The sequence below is a fragment of the Oryctolagus cuniculus genome, chromosome 16 (assembly GCF_964237555.1).
Source record: "Oryctolagus cuniculus chromosome 16, mOryCun1.1, whole genome shotgun sequence".
Taxonomy (NCBI): domain Eukaryota; kingdom Metazoa; phylum Chordata; class Mammalia; order Lagomorpha; family Leporidae; genus Oryctolagus; species Oryctolagus cuniculus.
This window is the reverse complement of record NC_091447.1, coordinates 6,951,782-6,977,630: the sequence shown is the minus strand read 5'-3', so window position 1 is coordinate 6,977,630 and position 25,849 is coordinate 6,951,782. Positions and strand designations below refer to the sequence as shown.

Genomic DNA, 25,849 nt, shown 5'->3' with positions numbered 1-25,849 from the left:
CACCTCCTCTTCAAAGGATATATATTTGTTTATACCTCATTGTACCATGGAAGACAGCCGAGTTCATGAAGAAATGAATGAAATACAGAGAAAAGATCAAGGCTGTGGATGAAGGCAGAGCTCAATAGTAATCTTGGTTCTACCAAACAACGTTCTACATAGGTTCTACCTGTGGCCTTTTCCCATGTCTGCTTCCCACGTTTAAAATCTAACACATTCTCAGAGACCAGTACTATTGCAGATGTTTTCATAATGTTTGGTTGATTACTGAATGAAGACTCAATTTTTTGCATTTCACATTCCCTGTTTGTTGCTTCCAGTTGACATCTGCTGTTCTCCATCCCCTTGCTTTCCATCCTGTACAATTCACTCAAACAGGACTATTTTCCATTTCCCAAATGCAACCAACATCTAATCATTGCAGTGTCTCTCCTTTTCATATTTTCCACATTGTACATTTTCTTTTTTAAAGTTTATTTATTTTTCCTTTCTTTTTTTTTTTTTTTTTTTTTTTTTGACAGGCAGAGTGGACAGTGAGAGAAAGAGAGACAGAGAGAAAGGTCTTCCTTTTCCATTGGTTCATCCCCTAAAGGCCACTGTGGCCGGCACACCGCACTGATCTGAAGCCAGGAGCCAGGTGTTTCTCCTGGTCTCCCATGTGGGTGCAGGGCCCAAGCACTTGGGCCATCCTCCACTGCCTTCCCCGGGCCACAGCAGAGAGCTGGACTGGAAGAGGGGCAGCCAGGACAGAGTCCGGCACCCCGACTTGAACTAGAACCCCGGGGTGCTGGCACTGCAGGCAGAGGATTAGCCTAGTGAGCTGCGGCACAGGCCATATTTATTTATTTTTATTTACTTGAAAGGCAGACAGCACGGGGTGGGAAGGGGGGAGAGAGAGAGAATCTTAAATCTTCTGATTCACTCCTCAAATGCCTGCAACAGCCCAGGCTAGGCCAGGCCAAAGTCAGAAGCCAGGAGCTCCATCTGGGTCTCATGCTAAGTGACAGGGACTCAGGGACCTAACCCATCATCTGCTGCCTCCCACAGTGCACGTTAGCAGGAAGCTGGACTGGAAGTGGTGACCCAATCTCAGGCATCACAGTACTGGAGAGTCCCAAGTAGCAGCTTAACCCAATGCACCACAACACCTACCCCTTTTATGAGGCCCTATTCATTCCCTGTTTTCCCATAAAATATGCCCCTATTATGAGCAAACCTGCCATCTTCAGCTCAGATCATGAGTCAGAAAGCTCATGCTTTCTTTGAAATAACGACACATCACTTCAACTCAACACTTTGAATAGGACAATGAACTTTTCTTATGATTAAGTAAGGGGTACACATAAAAAACACATAGAATGGTGACTGACACCTGGTCTGAGCTATGCACGTCTTTGTGCTTTGGCAGAACTCTTCATGGAGAAGGGGTGTTTGAGCTGGGCTTGGAACGGTTTTCAGAATCAACATGTGGAGTTTTCCTCCCCAACAGTGCTTTGAACCCTCTGAGCCTTTGCATTTGTATTATTCCATCTTAATTTATGCCCCTTCATCAGTTACACAAATGCTTACAACAGAATTCGCTTGCTTTCTACCCTTGCAGGTGTTTTTCTCTTCTATATATTTTTCAAAGAACTGTGAATGCCATTTTATAACAAAAGTACTGTTAGAGTGTTCCTAGCACAAGAACGGACATCAACAATAAGAATTCTTAAAGGATTCTGTTGCCTACAAAAATTTGTAAAACTTAGATTCATGAAAAGATTTCAAGGCCCTTTCTTACCTCTCCCATCCCATCCCATGGGTGAGTTGGTCCAGCTAAAGTACATGAGTATTTTCTCCTGAAGTGGATCAAATATTTATCTGTTCCCTGTGTTGCTCTTTTCCCAACCATTTTCCTCAAGAACGTCCTTTTTTATGGTGAGAGTTAAGTGCACTTGTCTTTACCCAACCTCAGAGTTTATTTCTATTTCCACAATGATAGTTATGGGTTTACAACATGAGCTCTGTTGAGGGGTATAAATGAGTTAGCATGCTATTTCCTGCATATGGGAGTCATCCAGTTAATAATATTGATGTCTAATTCTTATGCCACTCTTGGATTTGTTATTGAACTTTGTCTCTCCCATTTTTAATCTGGGTTCTTTAACAGCAAAAGAAAAATTCTCTCATCTGTTATGTGAGTGTATGCTGGTACATGAGTATATACACACGTAAGTTTGAATAAGTACAAGTAATAATAATTGGTATTAGCACTAAATATTAGTAACTGTATTACATCATGTATATGTGCACTTGTGTTTACATTTGGAATATACCATAACTCCTCTAATAGAATTTAATTGTTTTTAGGCTTATAATCACCTACCTTTTGGAAATTTGGCAAATTTAGGGTGAGAAGTAAATTTTATTTCAAAATAGATGCTTTTGAAAATATTTCAACAAAAATTGAATTGCATGCTTCTTTTTCTTTAAACATTTATCCAAGTGGTATCTAATCTGAAAGTTCATTTTTCCCTTGAAGTAAATTGAGAAATTTCAAGACACTATTGTTGGATTGCTGTCCTTAACTCCCTTTAACTCCTTCCTGAATTTCTTGCTGTCCTTAACTCCCTTTAACTCCTTCCTGAATTTCTTGCTCCATCTGTCATTCTCCTTATGGTTTTTCTTCTTCAGGATTGACTTTACTGCAATCGTCTCATGTTGTCTATAAGTAATTGATTATTTAGTTTACAGCTGTAATGTCAAATTCTCTTATGAGTTTAAAAAATCAATGTTTCCAGTGTCTGATATAAAATATTCTTAGGAATGTTTGACAGCACATTGAATGAACAAACATTTCTCACATAAATATGAAAGAGAGAGAGAGATGTAAACATACCATTGGAGTCACCTGACACGAATTGGCACTCCTTACCACTAACATTTGGAGGATCACAGCCTCTTTAAGAATCTATTGGGTTGTGGTCATTCTTTTGTAATGGAAATATATAAATATAAAACAAAATTTCAGGCATTTTATTGAGCTTCTTTAAGTTCATCTGTGGACTGTCTAAACCTTCGTGGATTTCCATTTAAAATTTTGCTGGTGAAAGCATCGCTATTTGAGTTTGCAGACACAGGAACACAGCGGAGACCAGGTACCACAGTTGGAGAAGGGGGTATTTCATGGACAACAGAGTTGTGTAATGTAATGGACAAGAGTACACATTTTTTTTTTTTTTTTTTGACAGGCAGAGTGGACAGTGAGAGAGAGAGACAAAGAGAAAGGTCTTCCTTTGCCGTTGGTTCACCCTCCAATGGCCGCTGCAGGGCCCAAGCACTTGGGCCATCCTCCACTGCACTCCTGGGCCACAGCAGAGAGCTGGCCTGGAAGAGGGGCAACCGGGACAGAATCTGGCGCCCCGACCAGGACTAGCACCTGGGGTGCCGGCGCCGCAGGCGGAGGATTAGCCTAGTGAGCCAGGGTGCCAGCTGAAAAATCACTCTCTTTTAGCTCCATTGGAAGTTCACCTTGTTATCAGTGAGTTCTTAGTACCAAAAATAGTACCTGCAAAGTAGAAGCTCAAGAAATGCTTGTTGAATGAAAGGATATGAATTTTTACTAAACTTTTGTTTAAACTCTCTGACCTGGTTTCCTAATATATTAACTAAAGACACACCATAAAAGTTTTCTGAGGATTAATGAACTAATAAATATAAAGTTCATATACAAATGGTAGCAATAATGCAATGGTAGTAATAATGAGATAGTAACCACAGCGAATGGTAGTAAGAATGAAATGATAATAGTAACGAAAAAAATAGAAGATAGTAACAATGCCAAAGCCAATTAACTATGTATTGAAATTGGTACATTAAGTCAGAGCTAGAATAGAACTACAAATTGTGTGAACTACCTGGATGCATCAAAATTGTGCACATGTTCACTCAGGACATAGAATGACTGTCTCCTTCCAAGAACCACAAAATCGGATTGTTTTGGTAAATATGGGTATCCACGTTAGCACACAGAGAGATGAGACAATACAGATGGGATGAAGTTTAGCACCATACATATGGAAGCTGACAGTAAACTTCTTGAGGACAAGGACTGTTTTAGTCATCTCTGTTTTCCCAATGTCTAGAACTAGGCTGACCATTGGGAAGCATCTTTTAAATTAATAAATGAATTGATTGTGTCAACTAGGTGTGCTGTGATGCAAGTGTGCGTTGGACAGGGGCAGAGGGAGTGACATAGCAAAGGCTTGTACTCATAGCAGAGGCTTGGATCAGAAAGGATATACTAATCCCCAAACACTTTCAGAAGGGACAAATGGGAGAACATACACCAGACAAATGGCAGGGCTTCAGCAGGGACTTTAGGCAAATGGCCATGAGTGGGCACAAGCACTTAGGGTACGCAGGTCCTTGTGGATTCTCATGTGCTCACTGAGAAGGTCTTTATTTTTAAAAGATCAAGGACTGGAAATATTTTAATGAGCCTCAAAATTTATAATGGGAAAAAGTGCAGAAATCTGACATTTGAGAATGGAGGCTGAAATGTAGATTCACTTTTTTTTTTTTTTTTTTTTTTTTTTGACAGGCAGAGTTAGACATTGAGAGAAAGAGAGACAGAGAGAAAGGTCTTCCTTCCTTTGGCTCACCCCCCAAATGGCCGCTAGGGCTGGCACACTGCGCTGATCCAAAGCCAGGAGCCAGGTGTTTCCTCCTGGTCTCCCATGTGGGTGTAGGGGCCCAAGCACTTGGTCATCCTCCACTGCCTTCCCCGGGCCACAGCAGAAAGTTGGACTGGAAGAGGAGCAGCTGGGACTAAACCCGGCGTCCATATGGGATGCCAGTGCCTCAGGCTGAGGATTAACCAAGTGAGTCACGGCACCGGCCCAGTTCACTTTTGTTTTGTGGAAAATGTATTAATTAAAACTCAGAAATGCTAGGCACCTGATTGGTAACCCATTAACTTTTGTTGAAGGTAGAAGTCTTCCTGAAATTGGAAATCTTGTTATATGGGTAGTCACAATATGTGATGTTTTTAATTAGTTGAAAGTGTGGAGGACGGTTTATAAGACTACTGGATTGGATTGTTGAACATGAACCACTTATCTCTCAGGTTGGATGTTGCCTTGTTTTAATATACAGAGCTACTATTTATTAGAATATTATGGTTCCTTTTTACTGGAAGCCAAATTGTTGTAAGAATGACATTTTTTGCTTACAAATAGGTTTCCAGTTTTGGTGTTGCTTAAAAAAAAAAAAAGCAATCAGAATCTGTCTCCCTTTAAAGGAACATGTTTAGCAGTTACTTTTATTCATTTCTCTAAACAGAAACCAAAAAAAATATTCAAAATGTACGTTGAAACAAATTCAAATAAAATGCTAGCATGCCCAGACCTTGTCCTCTTGTTTGAGGGATAATGTAATCCTATGTGACAAGACTGAACCTTCAAGATAATTTATTATATAGCCAGTCCTTCAACCACTGTTGTTTACTGTATAAACATTGCCTGGTCCCACTCTTTGTTAAAAGTAAGCCTTTCATTCTTTAACCCTACAGAATGGATTCATCAGAAATTTACTCCCTATGAAGCTCTTTATGATCCCAACGGTCCAGATTCCTCCAGATTGTTTTATTTCCAAACTATAAATATTGTTTTTTCACTCCTTTGTGTGGAAATTCAGCTACCTCCATATTACATGCTTACTGAAGTAGAAAACTGCCTAATCAGATAGGAAAACATTTGGCTGTGAATAAATCAGCATTTGTTGAGTATTTCAAAGTGTGAAACTAGGCAGACAAGTACATATCCTAAGAGCACTGCTTTCCCCTGCTTCCCTGTCGAGAAATTCAAGGCTACTATGGCTGCCACTACCATCTGTCTAAATACTTGAGTATGCTGTCTGGAATTAACACAGCAGAACTAGTGAGGGATGTAATTAGGATTTTATTTTTATATTTCATCACCAGATGCACTTCAATATAAAGTCATCTGTAAATGTACAAACTGATTAAGCTTTTAACAAGGTAATTAATGGTTATTTAAAGATCAATTAGTTTAGAATAAGAAGTGGAATTCTTAATATGTCAACTTATTATATTCACAAATTTTGCCTTTTTTCTAAAACTTTAAATAATACTTCCTATAGATTTTACTAGTAGACAGAAGCATAGACACACATATATTCAAACAAAAAATCTGTGTTGCTACTCAATTTATCTTTAAATTAAGAAAGAGCTAAATATAAGATACTAAATTGTAATTTAATTGTAATTGTTCCACTTTGTGGCTTTTCAAAAGCTCTCAGCACAATATTTTCCACTCAGTAAATAAAAGTAAGTAAATGATACCCATGTAGATTATTTTGAATTCCACATAATCAGTTGAAGAAAGGTGTGAAAGCAGGAGATAGCTCTAAAGCATTATCCTGGAATAAATCAATGTGGCTAGTAGCACAGCTTCACTATAAGGAGCAAAATGAAACTAAACTTCTTCCCTCAGGTGACTTTCAGCTTAATACCTGAAAAGAAAACTCATTGTCTTCTTATTACATAATTTCTTTGCTTATTAAATTCAAACTGATTATAAATCCAAATCTGTTTTTGTGAAGTAGTAATTGGAAAAAAAAATGAGTAATTTTATTGATCTGGAGATGACAAAATTAAGTGAAAAAGGTAAAGTTTTGCTGAAGCAGTTTTAACTTTTCACTGAAGAATCCATTGAAGCATAAATAAGCTTCCTTTATTAAATGCTCCGGTATTACTTTAATTCAAATTTAGTTTTAAAATCTAGTAAATTCTATAGAAATTCTATAGATGCTTATAGAATAAATAGAATGGCTAACAAGAGACTTCTTGTTTTGTTGATTATGCAAATAGCTTTTAGTAAGATTCTGGTAAGGATTCATAATTATAGGGTTTAGTGTTCTGAAACACATTATTCCTACTGCTAACAGAAAACCCTGAATGGTACTTGGGTAGTTAAAATTGTAGTTGTTTGGGATTTGAATATATGCTTAATACTTAATACATATGATGACTCTATGAACAAATGCATGCTTATTCACTAGTATTTGTATCTTGCAGGTTATCTATCTTTAAATGGGATTAAATACATGAAAATAAATCTGGTAATCCTAGAATTATTCATAAACAATTTTCAAAAAGATATGCCTGAGCCTATAGTTAATTATAAACATCTTTAAAAATTATCTCCACTGCAGAGAACAGTGTAATAATTTAATAGCATGTAGTCAATGGATTTTGACCAAATCAGGTTAGTTAGTATTTCTATCTCCTAAACCTAAAAAAATTTGGTTAACATACAACACTTTTATACACCCATGTGATACATTATAATATTTCAACAAATATATACAATGTAAACCAACCAAATCAAAGCAATCAATGTCCCCTATCCCTACATCCTCTAGGTCTGGAATCTTTGAGCTCTTCTCTATGTTCATACAGTAGGTAACAGTTTATAGTGAAAAGTCTTCCTTTTGCCGTTGGTTCACTCTCCAATGGCCACCACAGCCGGCGCGCGCTGCGGCTGGCGCACCGTGCTGATCTGATGGCAGGAGCCAGGTACTTCTCCTGGTCTCCCATGGGGTGCAGGACCCAAGTACTTGGGCCATCCTCCACTGCACTCCCTGGCCACAGTGGAGAGCTGGCCTGGAAGAGGGGCAACCGGGACAGAATCCAGTGCCCCGACCGGAACTAGAACCCGGTGTGCCAGCGCCTCAAGGCGGAGGATTAGCCTAGTGAGCCGCGGCGCCGGCCCTATGTATATATATATATACTTTTGAAAATGAAAAATTACCCAGCTTGTTATGCATACATCCAAGTAGGTAGGTAGGTAGGTAGGTATATAATACATGAAGGAATAAAAAAAACTGAAAAGAAGAGAGAGGGAGGGAGGGGGATGAGGAAGAACAAGGTATGGGAAAGAATATTATGTAGGAGAAAACTAGTCATGCTGTTACTGTTAGTCCATTTAATTTTAGTTTAGGCATGTGCTGAATCTTGTCCAAAATTTACCTGAGAAGCATTTCCACTTTCCTATTTAAAATACTTGATATAAAGGGAATCCATGTCATGTATTTCATATCTGCAGCGCAATGATACTGCCCACTGTGCTCTCCCTCCCTCCCTCACTCCCATCATCCCTCCCCCTTCCTTTCTTAATTTCCTTTTAATTTTTGCAAGGACATACTTTCAGTTTACTTTATGCTCACTCCATCACACTAAAAAGTTATGTTTAACTCCTCCACACTAAATAAAGAATTCAACAATTAATTTAAAAACCACTATTCCTGACTGTGTGTTTGACTGGCTTAGTGTTTCTCTTAAATACTGACAATAGTGAAACAAGAAGACCCATAGTGACATGGATCTTTCTGGAACACCCCTCATGCATAACACTGTCAAGGACAGGCCTGTGTCATCACGGTCAGCACCCTCAGTGGAAGCAGCACCCATGTGAGTGTGGGTTTCATTTTAGTTTATTTGAATTGCTTTGAAAGTGGCCTCATCTTAACTCATTGTGGCTACCAAGAGAGAGAACAGACTGACTAAACTATTAAGAAAACTCTTCATGCAGATTTCGTTTTAGTTCACCTGCAATCCCGCTGTCCCTCAGCATTCATCATACAGCTTGTACATTCATTTTTATAATGGAGATTCTGGTGCAACACAGACTTCTTAGGACATATTTTCCCTATTATGATGTTTTTCCTCCCAAACAGGATGCTTAAATATTTTTAAGCAGCTCTTATTTGGAAAGAATTTTACAATTAACTTTAGGCTCATGCCTTTCTTTTTTCCTGAATAGCAAATGATTTTAAATATTCCTATGTATTACTGTTAGTCCATTTAATCTATGTATCCCTATATATATTCAATATTTTAGTGCCCATTTTCAGATGAAAAACTGAATAGAAATATTTTATTTAAAAAATATTTATTAATTTATTTGAAAGGCAGAGTTAGAGAGAGAGAGAGACAGGGAGAGAGAAAGATCTTCCATCTACTGGTTCACTTCTCAAATGATCACAACAGCTGGAACTGTGCTGATCTGAAGCCAAGATTCAGGTGCTTCCTCTAAGTCTCCTACATGGGTCCAGGGACCTGAGTACTTGGGCTATCTTCCACTGCTTTCCCATGCACATTAGCAGGGAGCTGGATCAGAAGTGGAGCAGCCAGGACTCAAACCAGCATCCATATGGGACCAGCACTGTAGGCAGAGACTTTAGCCACTATGCCACAGTGCCACCCCATGAATAGAAATAATTTATACTACCTTCAATATCCTTCTAGAATGAAGCGTTTTCTTAATAAGTTTAGACAGTATGTTCTCTATCTTGGTAGCCATAATGAGGTAAGATGAGGCCATTTTCAAAGCAATTCAAACAAACAAAATAATTTGCATTGAATTAACCACATTTTTTTTAAGGCAAGGGTTGTTCTGCATCTTGATCATTGGTTAATTACTTCTGTATTCTGAATAAAGCTACAACAATCTAATCAGTCAGTGTTTCCCAATCAAATAGCCTGTGAAAATAATTAAGTCAGAAAGGTAGAATGAGCTAATTGTGTAAGAAATAATTTCAGACAGGACATGTATGATGAATATTTACTGTGATGCTTTGAATATTTACTGTGATGCTTTGAATACTTTGATAGCATATAACAATCAATAATATTTCAATTTAAATTGGAAATACCTATAGGAATATGTTGTCAGGTAACATATGCTACACAGAAAACTCTGGAGAATTATATTGTAGAAAAAAATTACAATAAGTTCACAGCTGCCAATTAATTAATTAGTTTGGCATAGGTATTTGGTTTGTCTATTTCCATATTAAAATTAATCCAGACTGGTCACCTAGATACAACGAGAGTTTCATTCATCTGTTAGCTCTCTAAGTCATTCAATGCAGAATGTGAGGGTAGGGCAAGAAAATCACAATGGTAAAAGAAATTTCGGCATCCTCTGGTGATATGGGGTTGCTATCTCCACCTCTGGCTCCATTAATTGAAATGAATGCTATACAAAGCTGTCTTAAAAGACTGCAAACTGAAAAGGTATTCCCCTGGCAGCACTCACTAGAATTCAGCTGTGGCATTAACCAGGTTTACAGGCCCACTCTGTGACACTTTGGGTTTTATCTGTGTATCTCAATTCCTCCAACTCATCTTATTATAGCTGTGCTTGATCTGAATTCCTTAACTTAAGCTGCAAGGGGTCAGAATCATATTTGACCTCTGACCACTGTGGTCACTCCCTAAGGTGTCCCTCCCTACAACACCCTATTGGAAGATGGAAATTATGCAGTGTTCTTCTCTGAAATATATTTGTACTCATAGGAAAAACTCCTCTGCTTTGGTGCTATTGAAATTTTGAGCCAGACCATTTTTACTTTGGAATTTGTCTTAGGTTGAGCAGCACTAAACCTGCAGCTAGCTGGATTGACAATAACACTTCCTCCAGTCACAACTACAAAAAAAAAAATCTGCAAATATTGCTAAGGATCACCTGGGAAGGAAGAGGACAAAATGGCCTCTACTTGAGGACACTGCTACATGGGCATGAGAGTGTAAGAGCAGGGGGGTCCTTTATCTACTGAACAGCATCTTCTTGAGTAATCACTCTGTGCAAGCACTAGTGTGGGCGCTCTGAAAAGGGGTAAGACGTAGATTCTGTGCTCACAGAATTTGCAATGTGGTACGAGAAAGCAACGTACATCAATAGGAACACAGAGCAGGAAGACATGAGGGTTAATGTCGTCACCATTTATTCAGAGAAGGGAAAGAAAAGTCCTCCTTGGAGAAATCAAGAGGGAGCTTGGAGAATGTGGCATTCGGGAAAGGTAGGAGCTCAGCCTGTAAGACAGTAGGTTCAGATCTGAAAGGAAGAAGAAACAAAAGACTGCAAATCACTTTCAGGAGAGACTGAACAGCCTGGAATCCTGAAGGCTCTGAACATTGTCTACTGCATTGCAAAAAGCCTTTCATTCAACGTATTTCTACTTGTGTGAGGGGGAATGACAGGATGAAATGCCAGCCATGCAGTCCCTGGTCTCTTACTCTGATGTTAACTCTGCTACTCCATCCCCACCAGGGATTGTAGGGGGAGAAATGCGAAGTCTGTGACCAGTGCTAAAAATGAGCCTCGGCACTTCTGTTGGATATAAGTTAATTGAGGGGCAGGAAAGCTTCATCCTGTATCAGAGTGCACAGGTTTGATTCCAGAAAAGATGTCATTGGAAAGATCAATGATTTCAAAAAGTAGGCAGAAAAATATGTGTAAGTTTCTGTTTTGAAATTTCCATGAAAGTCCAAGCTTTAATGATATGAAAACGAACACAGTGTAAGAAGGGAAAGGAAATCATCTAAATTCATCTCTGTACAGCTCACTGGTTCTTGACCCTTGGAGACTTACACTTCTGTTTGAAGATATGATGGAAATGAAAATGGTAGAAGTTTTCTCTCCCTAAATACACAATTCACTTAATCATAAAATTTAGTAAAATTTTCATAATATCACTGATTTTCTAAAACCCATCTGTGGTCTTTCTAAGCATATGTGGTCTGCAGGTTAAAAAACACTGACTGTCAAAAAAAAAAAAAAAACAACACACAAGGGGCAAGACATGAACATTCCTTCTGAGACTTCAGAAGTGCCAGAAGTCAAAGAATATTACTCAACCACAAAAAGAGTGACATTTGCAACACAATGCATGGAACTGGAGATCATTATGCTAAAGGAAACAAGCCAGACACAGGAAGACCAATACTACAAGTTTTTATGTATATGTAAATATATATATATATTTACACAAGATAAATTAATATATATACACATATGTATCATATGAATATATGCATATGTATATATTTATATATAGTGGATGCCATATTTTCTGGAATATAGAACTTATAAATATTTTCTTTGCTGAATTATATCTCTTACATAATAATATATGCTTCACCTTTTTCATCAGTTTATTTTTATCCTGAATCTCACGTTATGTGATATGAACATATCCATCCTTTATTTCAAGAAAAAATGTATGTCTGGGTATATATATATATATATAATATTTACATAGGAAGTGAAGGTGGCAAAATGTTAAATGCTGTGAAATCTACATCTGCTCATTGGCCTTTCACTTATATTTCTCTATATTATTTAAAATACTTTAAAATAAAAAAATGGAAGTCAAAAAAAAGCACAAGAAATGACTAAAATATCACCAGGGACAGTTTAGAAACTGAAATCCTTGGTTCTTTATAAACACCTGCAATCTCTTTCGTTGATAAATAATAAAGAATGATTTAATTATCATTTCTAATAAAACTTAAAGTTCCAGTTACCTTTATTTGATGGAAAATTATGGTGTTTCTTAAAAGCATCACAACAGAAAAAGTAGAATTCCTGAGCTGAAATTGAAAAAAAGCATTAGGTCTTGTTCTGAGCTGTTTAAACTTAAGCTAATAATTTAATCTCTGTGAGCTTCAGTCCGATGCTTTTTTATAATAGAGAACTGGACTAAATTACATTTAAACCCCTGTTGTGTTGATGTGTTCTAAGATTCTATAACATAAACATACTAATCTAATTCTTAAAAAGTAAGACAAATAAGTAATTTTTCTGAAAATGGGAATAGCTACAATTATTCCCAGAGGAACATGTTTTCAGGAAGTGATTCAAAACTAGACGTGGTGGAACTGTAAATGGCTGAATCTGCAGAAGTGGGCGATAATTAAGTCGTGACGCTCAGCTCTTATTAAATATTAATGAATTCTCTATGACTTTGATCGGAAGGGCTTTCTCCATGAGAAGCCCTCATGTGAAAGATGAGTCATCTCCCTCTCCGAGGTGGTCTGACCAGCTCCACAGCATTCACAGGCACCACCAGGAAATTTTACTGTGGTTCACTGTGTTGTACTTGGCTTTCAATTAAAAAAAAAAAATAGAACCTTCAATGTTGATATCACCACACACTAGCCTACAGGAGCTAAAGATTTTCTCTGACAAAAAGAGCTTGGCATTAAATAATAATAATAATAATAACCACAGCTAAGGCTCTAGTCATATGAATGCACTCACCATTTGTGTGGCTTTAAAACTGGTTGCACACATGTTAGGGCCCAGAATTAGGAATGCATCTGGAAAGCAGAATTTGGTCAGTGTAGTCCACGCTACCTCCTTTTGTTGTTTGTTTTTGTGACATATGCTATCCCCAAACAAACAGGATAAAATGGCTTCTCCTTTTCCCATATGGTACTCCACCAGAGATACCAAGCCCCACCAAAGCATCAGGTTTCAGTGCTGAGACTGCCAGGGAACCACACTTTCTTACTCTCTATCCATCACCATTCTCCTTCACAAATGTTTTCCCACCAAGCACAAAGCAATGAAGTCCAGGAAAACACAGGGCTACTCCCACATGCTCCCTTCCCAGTGCCCACGGCTTAAAACTGGAATTGAGACTAATCTCTCCTGTGCCTTTTCCCATTAGAATGTAGTCAGATATAAGGGTGATCCATTCACAGTCATTTGAAATCCTGAAATTTTAAAATACAGAGGCTTTCTGGTGTACAAATGAATTCAGTTTTATGAATTCATTGAAAGGTCTGCTGTTTGGAGCTCAAATTAAATTCCTTATTGAAATGATCAAAAAATAGGTAAGACTTGAGGTCAGAATAAAGAAAAATAAAGAAGGAATAAAAGTAAGGAAGAGAGGAGTTGGGGAGGGGAGGGTGGAGAAGGAGAGACAGAGAGATAGGGAAGGAGAGAGGGAGAATAAAATGGAGAAGAAAAGAAGAGGAGAAGGAAAAAGAAAAGGAAGAAGAGAGGAGAAGCGAGGGGAGGGGAGGGAAGAAGACACCCAAATGAGCCTACAATATATAATATGACACTTTGTTTTGCATGCAAACATTTCTGTCTATTGCACATTGGAAAGTGAGTCAGCTGGGGAGCAGGGATTCAGAGCCTAGTCAACGTGATGATGACCGTACCTGTCTGAGGGAGCATGCAGCGTTGCCTGTGGCAGTGTCACCATAGCTTTCACTTTAAGAACACTGGCATCCCATATGGGCACAGGTTCAAGTCCCAGCTGCTCCCTGTCCACTCCAGCTCCCTGATAATGCAACTGGGAAAGCAACTTAAGATGGGTCCCTGCTACCCAGGTGACAGAGCAGGAGAAAGCTCCTGGTTCCTGGCTTTGTCCTGGCCCAACTCCAGCCCCCCCCCCCTTTTTTTTATTTTTTGATAGGCAGAGTGGACAATGAGAGAGAGAGAGACAGAGAGAAAGGTCTTCCTTTTGCCATTGGTTCACCCTCCAATGGCCGCCGCAGCCAGCGCGCTGCGGCCGGCGCACCGCGCTGATCTGATGGCAGGAGCCAGGTGCTTCTCCTGGTCTCCCATGGGGTGCAGGGCCCAAGTACTTGGGCCATCCTCCACTGCACTCCCTGGCCACAGCAGAGAGCTGGCCTGGAAGAGCGGCAACCGGGACAGAATCCGGCGCCCCGACCGGGACTAGAACCCGGTGTGCCGGCGCCGCAAGGCGGAGGATTAGCCCAGTGAGCCGTGGCACTGGCCCCCTTTTTTTTTTTTGACAGGCAGAGTTAGTGAGAGAGAGAGACAGAGAGAAAGGTCTTCCTCCCGTTGGTTCACCCCACAAATGGCTGCTACAGTCGGTGTGCTGTGCTGATTTGAAGCCAGGAGCCAGGTGCTTCCTCTTGGTCTCCCATGCCATGCGGGTGCAGGGCCCAAGCACTTGGGCCATCCTCCACTGCCTTCCCAGGCCACAGCAGAGAGCTGGACTGGAAGAGGAGAACCGGGACAGAATCCGGCGCCCCGACCGGGACAAGAACCCGGGGTACCAGCGCCGCAGGCGGAGGATTAGCCTAGTGAGCCACGGCGCTGGCCAACTCCAGCCCTCTTGAAGAAGAAACCAACAAACAGAAAATATCCCTCTCTCTCTCTCTCTCTCACACGACCTTTCAAATAAATAAATAAATCTTTACAAAGAATAATAAAATTTTTTAATGAAGGTGCAACAAACTGAAGACAGTGTGGCTGCAAATTGTTTGCATTTGCAGATCAGTTGTAAGTTGGATGTTTTGAAGTTAGAGATTGCCAAACAATTAACCAACCCTGTTAGATAAACAGTTTTTGGTTTGGGACTTGTGAAGATCCAGTCATACTATCAATTTGGCTTAATGCACATTTACTATACAAGACCAGGGGCAGGGATTTCTTTCATGGAAAGTTCTCTCTTAAACTCTTAAAAAATTCAAGCATTCAGAAGAGAGAATAATGGAGTACATTTATGTGTTCCTATCATTTGAGTTCAGAAATCAAGATCTTGATGCATTTGTATTAGCTGTCCTTTTCCTCTGCTAATGTATTTTGTAGCAAATTTTAGATATCATGTCATGTACACATCAGATATACACTTTAAAAAAAAAGAACTGCATTGATTTACAGAGTGAAACGGCCAGCAGAACTCCCCAAAGAAATAGTATTTAAAAAATTATCTAGTAGCCTGTTTGTGATCAGATTTCACTCGCTGCCTGTAATAGGTCTTTTATATTCGGCTTGTTCAAGTGACATCTATTGTATATTTTCTGAGAAAATAGAAAAGAGGGATTCCAAGGTTCCATTCATGAAATAATGATAAAGAAGAATAAAATATTGATTACTTTGATTTGATCAGTACTCATTTTATACATTTTTGAAATGTCACACTGTACCACATAGATATGTCAATCAGAATTTTTTTAGGGTTTTAAAAAGTAAATTTTAAAGGAAGAGAAAAGATTGTCATGACAGTGTATTGATTTTATTGTTGGTAGCTATGACAAATCTGTTTATGTTGTGATTAAAAGAAGGTAAAATATTCTGTTATCTACCATGATCAGTGAGAGAGTGAGTAATGTAATTGAGCTTAAAAGTTGCCACAAACTGCCCAGTATTAATCGTTTAACACACCAAATAACTCACACATGACCTTCTGCACTGGTTTTGTAATATCACCCTGGCTGCTATTATCCTGAGAATCTGGGGTTAGGGAGTTCTTACTGAGAAATGCTGAGAGAAATCATGGGAGAATCAGAAACCAGAATTTGAAGCAGCATTAATGGCTATCAAAGGTTTCTTTAAATATTGGACTCAAAATTTTGCCTCCAGGAGAGAATGACAGTGCTCTGACAGGTGAGAGGCCACGTAGGATGCTATTTGGATAAGCAGGGTCACCCTATTGCAATAGACAACACCTACATAGTAAGTGGTTGTAGGGGAAAACTAACTCCCAAACACGAGCATAGCACATTGTCTCACTTCTTATAGTTACGCTCTGCTTACATAAATTACCAAAGTTGAAACTAAAAAAACAAACAAACAAAAAAACATGCACATACACACAAACACACACACACACACAACAAAGCATGAAACCCAAAGAAAATGTGCCTTGTCAATAATTCAGTAAGGTTTGCAATGCTCAGGATGTTACTACCTACATATTCCTGTTATTGCTTCTTGTAAACTGAAGACACTGAGCTATAAAAAGCCTAACTGCTTTTCCCAACATCACATAGAAAGAAATGGAGGATCTGAGAAGCAAACTCAGTCAATGTAGTTCTCAAAAACACAAATATAAAATATAAATACAGTGCCTCTCATTATAGAGTGTCCAGATTATGATTGCAAATCAGATAGAGAAACTCCTTTGTGATGCCAGTTCTGAAATTTGCTATGTCTCATAACCCATGAGGGTTTACACATATTTATACATTATACATACCTTCAATAATGACCATGTGTGTCAATATTCTTTTTGTTTAAAACAGGTCATCAGTAACCTAGGTCCCTTGGAACTGATTCTTAATACTCCCAGCCACCATAGAGTTCATCATGGTAAGAAGGTTCTATTTCTTTCTTGCTTTAACAATTATAATGTCACAATTTTGTGCTAACTCTTCAGGATTGCCCAATGAAACTGGTACCCATTGCACAAATAGAGTTTCTTCTTGCGAATCCAGACAAGCCTCATCCCCAAAGCATGGGCTATGCAGGGGTTGCAGAAGCTCTCTCTGACTTTTGGGTTTTCCTTTCTTCCTCCATCGCAGCTCAGCAAGAGCAGAAAGATGAGCGAAGCAGCTGGGGAGGCAGTCATTTTGTGGAAGGTTATTCCATGAGGGGTATTCCTGCCTGAGTCTAGAGAATTCTTGGCCTTGGAAACTGTAGAGATTCGAGGATCGCCTGATAAACATCATTGCAACTTCCTTTTCTAAGTTCCATAAACAAATAGCATAACCTACTTTCACTTGACAAGGGGAAAATCCCCCTGGCTAAGTGTTAAAGATAACCTCAGAAACAACAGAAATATTTGTTCATAAGACCTTTCTAAGAATGTGCAAATCAGGGGAAAAAAAGAGAAAGAATTCAAATGTTTTTCAGTGGCAGAACACAATCATGTAGTGGAGAATCATCTAACAATGGAAATACTCAAACCACTGCTACATTCAGTGGTCTGAAAAAAAGTCTTACGAATGTTACATTGGGAGCAGGAAGCCAGTAATTAGAGATTAGATACACCTGTTGTGTTTGTGTCAGTCTGTAGGCTTCACAGGCAGCCCTGGAGCAAGCTGCTCCCCTTCTTTATAGCAGGTGCAGAGCAGAAGCAAAAACTCACCGAGGAAGAGCTGAGGCTAGGCTAGGGCACAGGCACGCTGCACAAGCCGAGTCGCCCCTTGATGTGTTCGCATCCCCAGGCAATTGTGAGCAGGGAGGAGAAGCCAAGAGCATCCTACCCTTTGGCTCCCTCTGTAATACAAGCGAAGCAGTGAGTGGAGAAGAGCAAATGTGAGTTAATGTATTGATAATTGTTGCTGGTTTGCTGTGTGTGACTTGAGTTTCATGCCGCTGCTGCTGTTTCAGGGTTTCTCAACCTCAGTGCTATGGGCAGTTTGGGGCTAATCCTTCTCCTGAGACTGATCCTTCTCTCTGGGCTTGTGCCGTGTGCAGCACAGTCAAGGTATTACTGGCCTCGCCCACTGGAAGCTGATAGTGCCCTTTCCTCCTTGTCCCTGCCACTAACAACTCTAGATATTGCCCAGTGTCTCTTGAGGGGCAAACCTGCTCCTCTACCCAGGTGATAACCATTGTTTCCCTGGTGTGTGGCGATGGATGGGCACACCAGAAACCAATCTCACTCCACTTTTCACTGGGAAAGAAATTTCCTTGTGTCTAGGTTTCAAATGTGTGAGTTAAAAAGTAATGGTAATTTCATTTTTACTTTGTCTTTTATGTTTAAAAACAAAAAGCTGGGTCTCCCTCTAAATAGAGAATTTTCATCCTAAAACAGATGCAGGGGAAAGAGGAAAGGTGCATCATACCAAAAATTAAAAATCAGCGCACATACAGAGGGCACAGGTGGTTAGCCTGGTGGTAAAAACGTGCAAGCCTCACATCAGAGTGTCTGGGTTCAAGTCCCGATTTCTGCTCCTGACTCCAGTTTGCTGCAAATGCAGACCCTGGGAGGTAGCCATGGTGGTTCAAACAGTTATGTCTTTGCCACTTCCATGAGAGATCTGGGGCACTTTCATGGCTTCTGGCTCTGGTCCTGGCCCAAATCCAGACAGTACAGGCATTTGCAAAGTGAACCAGTAGGTGGGTTCTTTCTCTCTTTCCCTCTTTATCCTGCTCTCGTTCTCTCCCCATTTCAAATAAATAAATAAAATAAAACTTCTAAAAACATACTCACATGTATTATTGTAAATTCTTGTTTTCTATTTACTTTTCTTGGCACATTTTAATTTTTACATATTACCATTTTTTTTAAGTAGGAGTCTCTCTTTTTTTAAGATTTATTTATTTATTTGAAAGTCAGAGTTACACACAGAGAGAGAGAAGCAGAGAGAGAGAGAGAGAGAGAGAGAGAGAGAGAGAGAGAGAGAAAGGTCTTTCATCCACTAGTTCATTCCCCAATTGGCTGCAATGACCGGAGCTGTGCCAATCCAAAGCCAGAAGCCAGGAGCTTCTTCCAGGTCTCCCATGCGGGTGCAGGGGCCCAAGGACTTGGGCCATCTTCCACTGCTTTCCCAGGCCATAGCAGAGAGCTGGATCAGAAGTGGAGCAGCCAGGACTAGAACCAACACCCATATGGGATGCCAGCATTGCAGGCAGTGGCTTTACCTGCTGTGCCACAGCACTGGCCCCATATTACTTTTTCATAATCCTGAAAAGCAATCATTTAAATTTATCTCATTTTTCCCTAACAGAAAAGTTGTGAGAAAAAAACCATGCATTTTGTTTTAAGAAAACCTTTGCCCTTGAATTAAAAGTAATTGAAAAATTAATAAAACAAAACCTGCATTATTGGCAAACAAAATCTGGTGTTGTCAGTGAGAAGGCATTCTCAGGAGAAGCATGCTGAATATTTTCAAAAAACAAGGCAAAAGTGTTTCAAAAAGCGTTATTCAGTGTTTTGAAAAAATCTTTTACTATTTCGTTTCCCAGGTAGAAATCGTTACTGCATTGACAAAAATTTTGCTGGCACTCTTATTATCTGGGATAGACTGTTTGGTAAGTAAAACGTACGATAATCTAATAGTTCATATGGCTCCTCCATTCACAGAGAGCCAAAGATTATTCCCTAATGTTTACCTTCCAGGTACGTTTGAAGCAGAGAATGAGAAGGTTGTCTATGGCCTAACACATCCCATCAATACATTTGAACCCTTCAAGGTCCAGGTAATTTAACTGGCTTTGTTCTTTATAACATTCTACCATTTCATAAATCACAGAGTAAAGAGAATAATTGGGAAACATGGAGAATATTACCCTCCAGTGAGAAAAAAAATTAACTGTGAAAGAATCTGTCAATACCTCTGGCACTCAACCAAAACTTTGAATCAAGTCAGGCAAAGTGCATTTAAAGGGAACTTGTTATATGAATTTTCAAATCTGGCTACTACTATGATTGTAAAGAAAGAGGCTTTTTAGCAACCATTTTGTTTCTCAGAATATACCTGTAATATATTCAGAGGGAGCAGTAGTGACGTGGATAATTAAGAGATCCCACATCAGAGAAATCATTTGCCTCCAGGCTGTGTGACTATGGTTAGACATACCCCGGGCAGCCCTCGCCTCCTCTGCATGGCTCTCAGTGTCAGAAGCTGTTACAGATTGGATCCTTCTGTACAATCCCCCACCTGCTCATGGATGGTGCACAGGACTGGCTTCTGTCCGACATGTGGCATTGCTTGTTCCTTGGCGTCAACGGTTGGCGCTAGAGAAATGAAGAATGTCTGCGGAGCCCCAGTCTGTCAGAGTCAGACCCCACCCCCTGCCACCAGTCCTTCTGGGGTCAGGGTCTACTAAATGAGAAAAAGATAAGAATGCTCACACAAAGCTTTCGAGACAGCTCTGTGTGGGACCCTCCTTTCACCAAGTCAGGAGGCTGTAGGGCACTGCTCACAGCTCTGCCAGAATCTGTGACAAAACCACTACTAAAAACTTTTCTGAAACAGAGGCTCTTGTTATTTCTGTTTTCTGATGGAGGCTCCCAGGATTTCCATAATTCACCCAAAGTCCCACAGCTTCTTAGCTTGAATTTAATCAAAGTGGGTTTTAGGCCAAGACTCCAGGTTTGCACCTGACTCACAGAAACATTTCGTTTAGCCTTACTGTGTCTTCAGTGGGTTGAGGTTTATATTGTCATTTATATTGTCAGGAACACCAAGTCAGCAGGTTGTGACAACTGGGAGTTCTTGAGCCTACAAAAACCTGTAGTCACTTTCCCCTGTTTGCCTTTATTGTGGCTAAATTTCTCACCTAAGGCTAAGAAGCATCGACAGCAACTTATACCAGACAACTCTCTCTAGACAGGCCAGGATTTTCTTTCTACATTATCATTATGATTTCTTTATTATTGTCATTCATGTTGTTCTGCTGGGGTTCCTACAATTTCACAGCATCGAGAAGCAAATAAGTGAGCAAAAAACACCTCTAACATTAAATTGTTATGACTTTTATCTGCAATGATAGAAATAAAATTGCAGTCAATTTGCAAAGCAGACAAACAGGTCAGTATTCTAATGTGTATTGTAACTCTTAACACATTAATTGTCTGTGTTGTTGTTATTATTTCAATGTCCCAGACTAAAGCTTTAATCCATTAAATTCCGTCTTGTTCCTTAATTTCTTCCATGCGTTTTTGTAGTATCTCAAGCAATTTTAAAATCCATTTGTATAATCCTAGCATTTTACATCCTTCAAGACAGAATGAAAATACCAACAAGACCATAGATTCTGAAAAAAAACAACATTTTCCTCTCCATGTATGCATTCCACACTTCTAGCAGAACTTATCTCTGGAATCTATAGCTGATGCCCAAACACTAGAACTTTTTTCAATCCTCTGGTGCATAACAATCACATCTACACAGCTAATTATCCAGAGTTAACATTTACTGGACACTTATCCTCTGCGAGAATATTTTGTTGAATGTGTTTTGTTTATGAAATGTGGAATCCTGCTAAGAAACTCAAAGTAATTTTTTCCCTTAGGAAGCAAATTTTTCCTTTCTAATTATAGAGTAAAGATACTTTAAAAACTCAAATGTCTGTTCTCCAAAAATATCTCTGAATAGTTTGGGTATATGATAAGATTGTTCATAGCACAATACAGTAAGTATAGGTTTTTGACATATTTGGGCAAATATGCAAATATAATATATGTCCATGTTTAACTCACCTTAATATCCATTTAGCAAGACTCTAGAAAAAGTGTTATCAAGGCTGGTACAGCGGCTCACTAGGCTAATCATCCACCTGCGGCGCTGGTACCCCGGGTTCTAGTCCCGGTTGGGGCGCCGGATTCTGTCCCGGTTCTCCTCTTCCAGTCCAGCTCTCTGCTGTGGCCCGGGAAGGCAATGGAGGATGGCTCAAGTGCTTGGGCCCTGCACCCGCATGGCATGGGAGACCAAGAGGAAGCACCTGGCTCCTGGCTTCAAATCAGCACAGCACACCAACTGTAGCAGCCATTTGTGGGGTGAACCAACGGGAGGAAGACCTTTCTCTCTGTTTCTCTTTCTCACTGTCTAACTCTGCCTGTCAAAAAAAAAAAAAGAAAAAGAAAAAGAAAAAGAAAAAAAAAAGTGTTATCAAGTAAGGGTGTGAGGCATAGGCTGCTCATTTGTTAGATCAGAAGCAAAGCCACTTAAATTGTTTTGTACCTTGCTGATTTTTCAAACAACGTCTATGTTTTTATTCCCAAATTATAATTTGGCTGACTTTGAGAAGCAGTGACAAGAGCACACTTCGAGGTACACAGGCAGCATAGAATGAATCACAAAATGGAATGTACTTGCTTATCCACCTGCATCAATATAGTCACACCTAAAATATATGGAAAGTATTTAAATTATATCGAACAATATCAAATATGTGATTTTCGTAGCTAATCACTTAATAGTCAACACTGTGTTGCATTCAATACATTTTGCTACATTTGTCTTATTTTAATAAACTCTATTTAATTCTTCCTAGTTCCATCATTTATTGTACATGTGGACTACCTTCTGGGCCACCCCTGGATTCTTCAATAAGTTTTCTGTCATATTTAAAGGACCAGGATGGGGTCCAGGTAAACCAAGGCTTGGGCTGAGTGAAGAAATTCCACAGGTAAGCAACACTGAGGCAGACAGATGGAAGTGGTAGAGAGCAATGTCCTAATGTCAGGTCCACAGTCAGACTGTCCAGCACTTGTACATGTTGCCTTCAGGCTGACCTGAGATGCAGCCCTGTGGTGTGTAAAGGGATGAGCAGTGACAAGGCATGCCTTCTACTGCCTCTCACCAGGGAACGCAGTCTAGGGAGCAGAGCAGTGGGGGTTGGTGTGCAGTCCCACTCAAACCCAGAGCTACGAGCTTCCATGCAAGAATACAGCATCGCAGATTCACCCAGCCCAGAGGATGCTCAGACTGCAGAGATGCAGGGAGCACAGGAATGATTTTGCCCTCATTTTGCTTAGAAACATATTGCGATTCCTGGAGGATCTCAAATCACATCAAGACAGTTTCAAATTAGATAATCAGATTATAACTATATGCAGTCTATATTAAAAGAGAAGCCATAAATACAGAAATAAGAAATGTAGAGATTTTAAACACTGGGCATCAAATGAAAAATTCAGTTTCAATATACAATTTCTTTTCTAGAAAATAAATTTCTGTTTTAGTAATTGATTATATATGATTCCCTAGCAAATAAGTCAAATCTTATCTTTTTAAAGATTTATTTATTTACTTGAAAGTCAGAGTTACAAAGAGAGAGAAAGAGAGGCAGAGAGAGAAGTCTTACATCTATTGGTTTACTCTCCAATTGGCCACAATGGCTGGAGCTGTACCAATCTGAATCCAGGAGCCAGGAGCTTCTTCCCGGTCTCCCACACAGGTGCAGGAGCCCAAGGACTTGGCCCATCTTCTACTGCTTTCCCAGGCTATAGCAGAGAGCTGGATTGGAAGTGGAGCAGTCGGAATCCAAACCAGCACCCATATGGGATGCTGGCACTGCAGGCAATGGCTTTACCACCTACACCACAGTGCCTGCCCCATAAGTCAAATCTTTATTAAATAAATATCATGAAGAGTAGTACAGAAACAACAATAGAAATGTATAAAACTGTTGATTTTACTTGTTTATTTACTTACCTGAGAGGCAGAGAGTCAAAGAGGAAAAAAGAGAGAGGGGAAAAACAAAGACAGACAGAGCTCTCCATTTAACTGGTTCATTTTGCAAATGCCCTCAATGTCTGGAGCTGGGCTGGACTAACACTGAGACTACAGAGCACAATCCAGGTCTCCCACATGGGTTGTAGACACTCAGTTACCTGAGCCATCGCCGCAGCCCCAGGGTCTTCATTAGCAGGAAGCTGAAGCCAGGAGCCAGAGCCAGGACCAGACTTAGATATCCCAGTATGGAGTGCAGGCTTCCTAACTATGAGGCTAAACACCTACCCCTAAAGATTTTAAACATACTAGTATGAGTGTAAACGTTAGCATTGAGGCCTGCATTGTGGCACAACAGGTTAAGCCCCTGCTTGTAATGCCAGCATCCCGTATCAGAGCCCTGGTTAGCATCCTGCCTGCTCCATTCCAATCAAGTGGGCACCCATGTGGGAGACCTGGGTGGAGGTCTAGGCTCCTGACTTTGACTTGTGCCAACCCTGGCCATTTCAGCCATTTGGAGAGGAAACCAGTAGATGGAAGAACTCTTTCTCTCCCTCTCTCTGTCACTCTGCTTCTCAAAGAAATCAAATAAATCTTTCAAAATTAGGTAAAGGTCTGCTTGTGATATTTCAAGTAAATGAAATCATATATTTGTTTTATTTGAGTATTATTATTTTACAACAGTCCTAAAATAAAAATGCCTTCTTATCCTCTTACCAACACTGTGCTTAACTTTCTCCAGACAGTTTTGTTTATATTTATAGTTAGGCTTTTCTTTTTATCAACACATAGTCAAAGTGAGTATTTCACAGTTGTAAGAGTGCAGCTGGCGCTGTGGCATAGTGGGTAAAGCCGCCACCTGCTGTGCTGGGATCCCATAAGGGTGCTGGTTCTAGTCCTGGCTGCTCCACTTCCAATCCAACACCTCTGCTATGGCCTGGGAAAGCAGCAGAAGATGCCCCAAGTCCTTGGGCCCCAGCACCTGTGTGGGAGACCTGAAGGAAGCTCCTGGCTCCTGGCTTTAGATCAGCTCAGCTCTGGCCATTGTGGCCATCTGGGAAGTGAACCACTGGATGGAAAACCTTTTCTCTCTCTCCCTCTGCCTCTGCCTATCTGTAACTCTGCCTTTCAAATAAATAATCTTTTTGAAAAAAGTAAAGTTGTATGAGTGCAGAAGCCTACAAGAGAAGTATAGCATTCTGAGATAGATTAGGAAAGTTGTTTCTAATAAAATACCATTTCCCATTGAATCATGATTTCCCAGAGTCCCCTGCCATTTTTCTTTCGTTTCCTGTTTGCTTGCTGTCTCACGGGATGCTGGGCATATTGGCAGGTGGGGAAGATCCGACCTATTCACTTTGACTGTCTTTATTGGCTTACCTACCGTGCAGTATGTTCTTGCATTGCCCTTCCAAACAGTTTGAAGCTCCCTTGCAGTGCTTCCGAAATGAGAAACAAGTTTTTCAACTTATGCACCATCTTCCATCTCCCAAATCCAGTGTTTTTTAAATAAGAATGAGTAACAAATTTTCCATTTGCTTTTGCATAGATCTTGACTCAGTGTGGATTTCTGAGAGAGGAGTAAACCCCGAAAAAATAAAGAAAAGACTTATTTCTTGTCTCCCTAGGTTACAGGCAAAGAAGTTCCCTTCTCCTCATCTGCATCTCAACTGCTAAAGCTCTACACAGTTGTGCAGTTTGCTCTGATGCTTGGATTTTACGAAGACACCTTTGCAGATACGGCTGTAAGTGACACCCATTTTGCATAGGGTGGGAGAACCTCTCTGTCATTGTGTTTGGAAATGAAATTAAGCTTCCCCCTATTATGATTATGTTCTATTCTTCTAAGTAATTCTCTGCTTCAATTTTGGCGATATCTCACATGTATACAGTTAACTTGATCCTTCTAGCCTGCTAAATGTAAATGAATTAACTGCATCCAAAGTGCTGCTGTAAAGCACGAATACCAAATTCCATTTATCCAAGGGACAACAAGCAATATTTTGCCAAGCATAAGCTTCACAACAATTCTAATAAAAATGCTTCAGATATTAGAATTAGATGTGCTTGGGGAAGCACTCATTTCTCAGCAGTTTCAATGCACTG

The 25,849-nt window shown here is 39.9% G+C and overlaps 1 protein-coding gene across 1 annotated transcript in view; it reads left to right on the top strand.

The window, feature by feature from the left end:
- Positions 1 to 25,849, top strand: part of AGMO (alkylglycerol monooxygenase) — a 360,464-nt gene that overhangs the window by 150,211 nt on the left and 184,404 nt on the right. Inside the window, exons 6-10 of the mRNA XM_002720858.5 lie at positions 16,859 to 16,925; positions 19,530 to 19,595; positions 19,684 to 19,763; positions 22,563 to 22,697; positions 25,372 to 25,488. Of these exons, the coding sequence (XP_002720904.1) occupies positions 16,859 to 16,925; positions 19,530 to 19,595; positions 19,684 to 19,763; positions 22,563 to 22,697; positions 25,372 to 25,488 (465 nt within the window). The remainder of the gene's footprint in view (positions 1 to 16,858; positions 16,926 to 19,529; positions 19,596 to 19,683; positions 19,764 to 22,562; positions 22,698 to 25,371; positions 25,489 to 25,849) is intronic.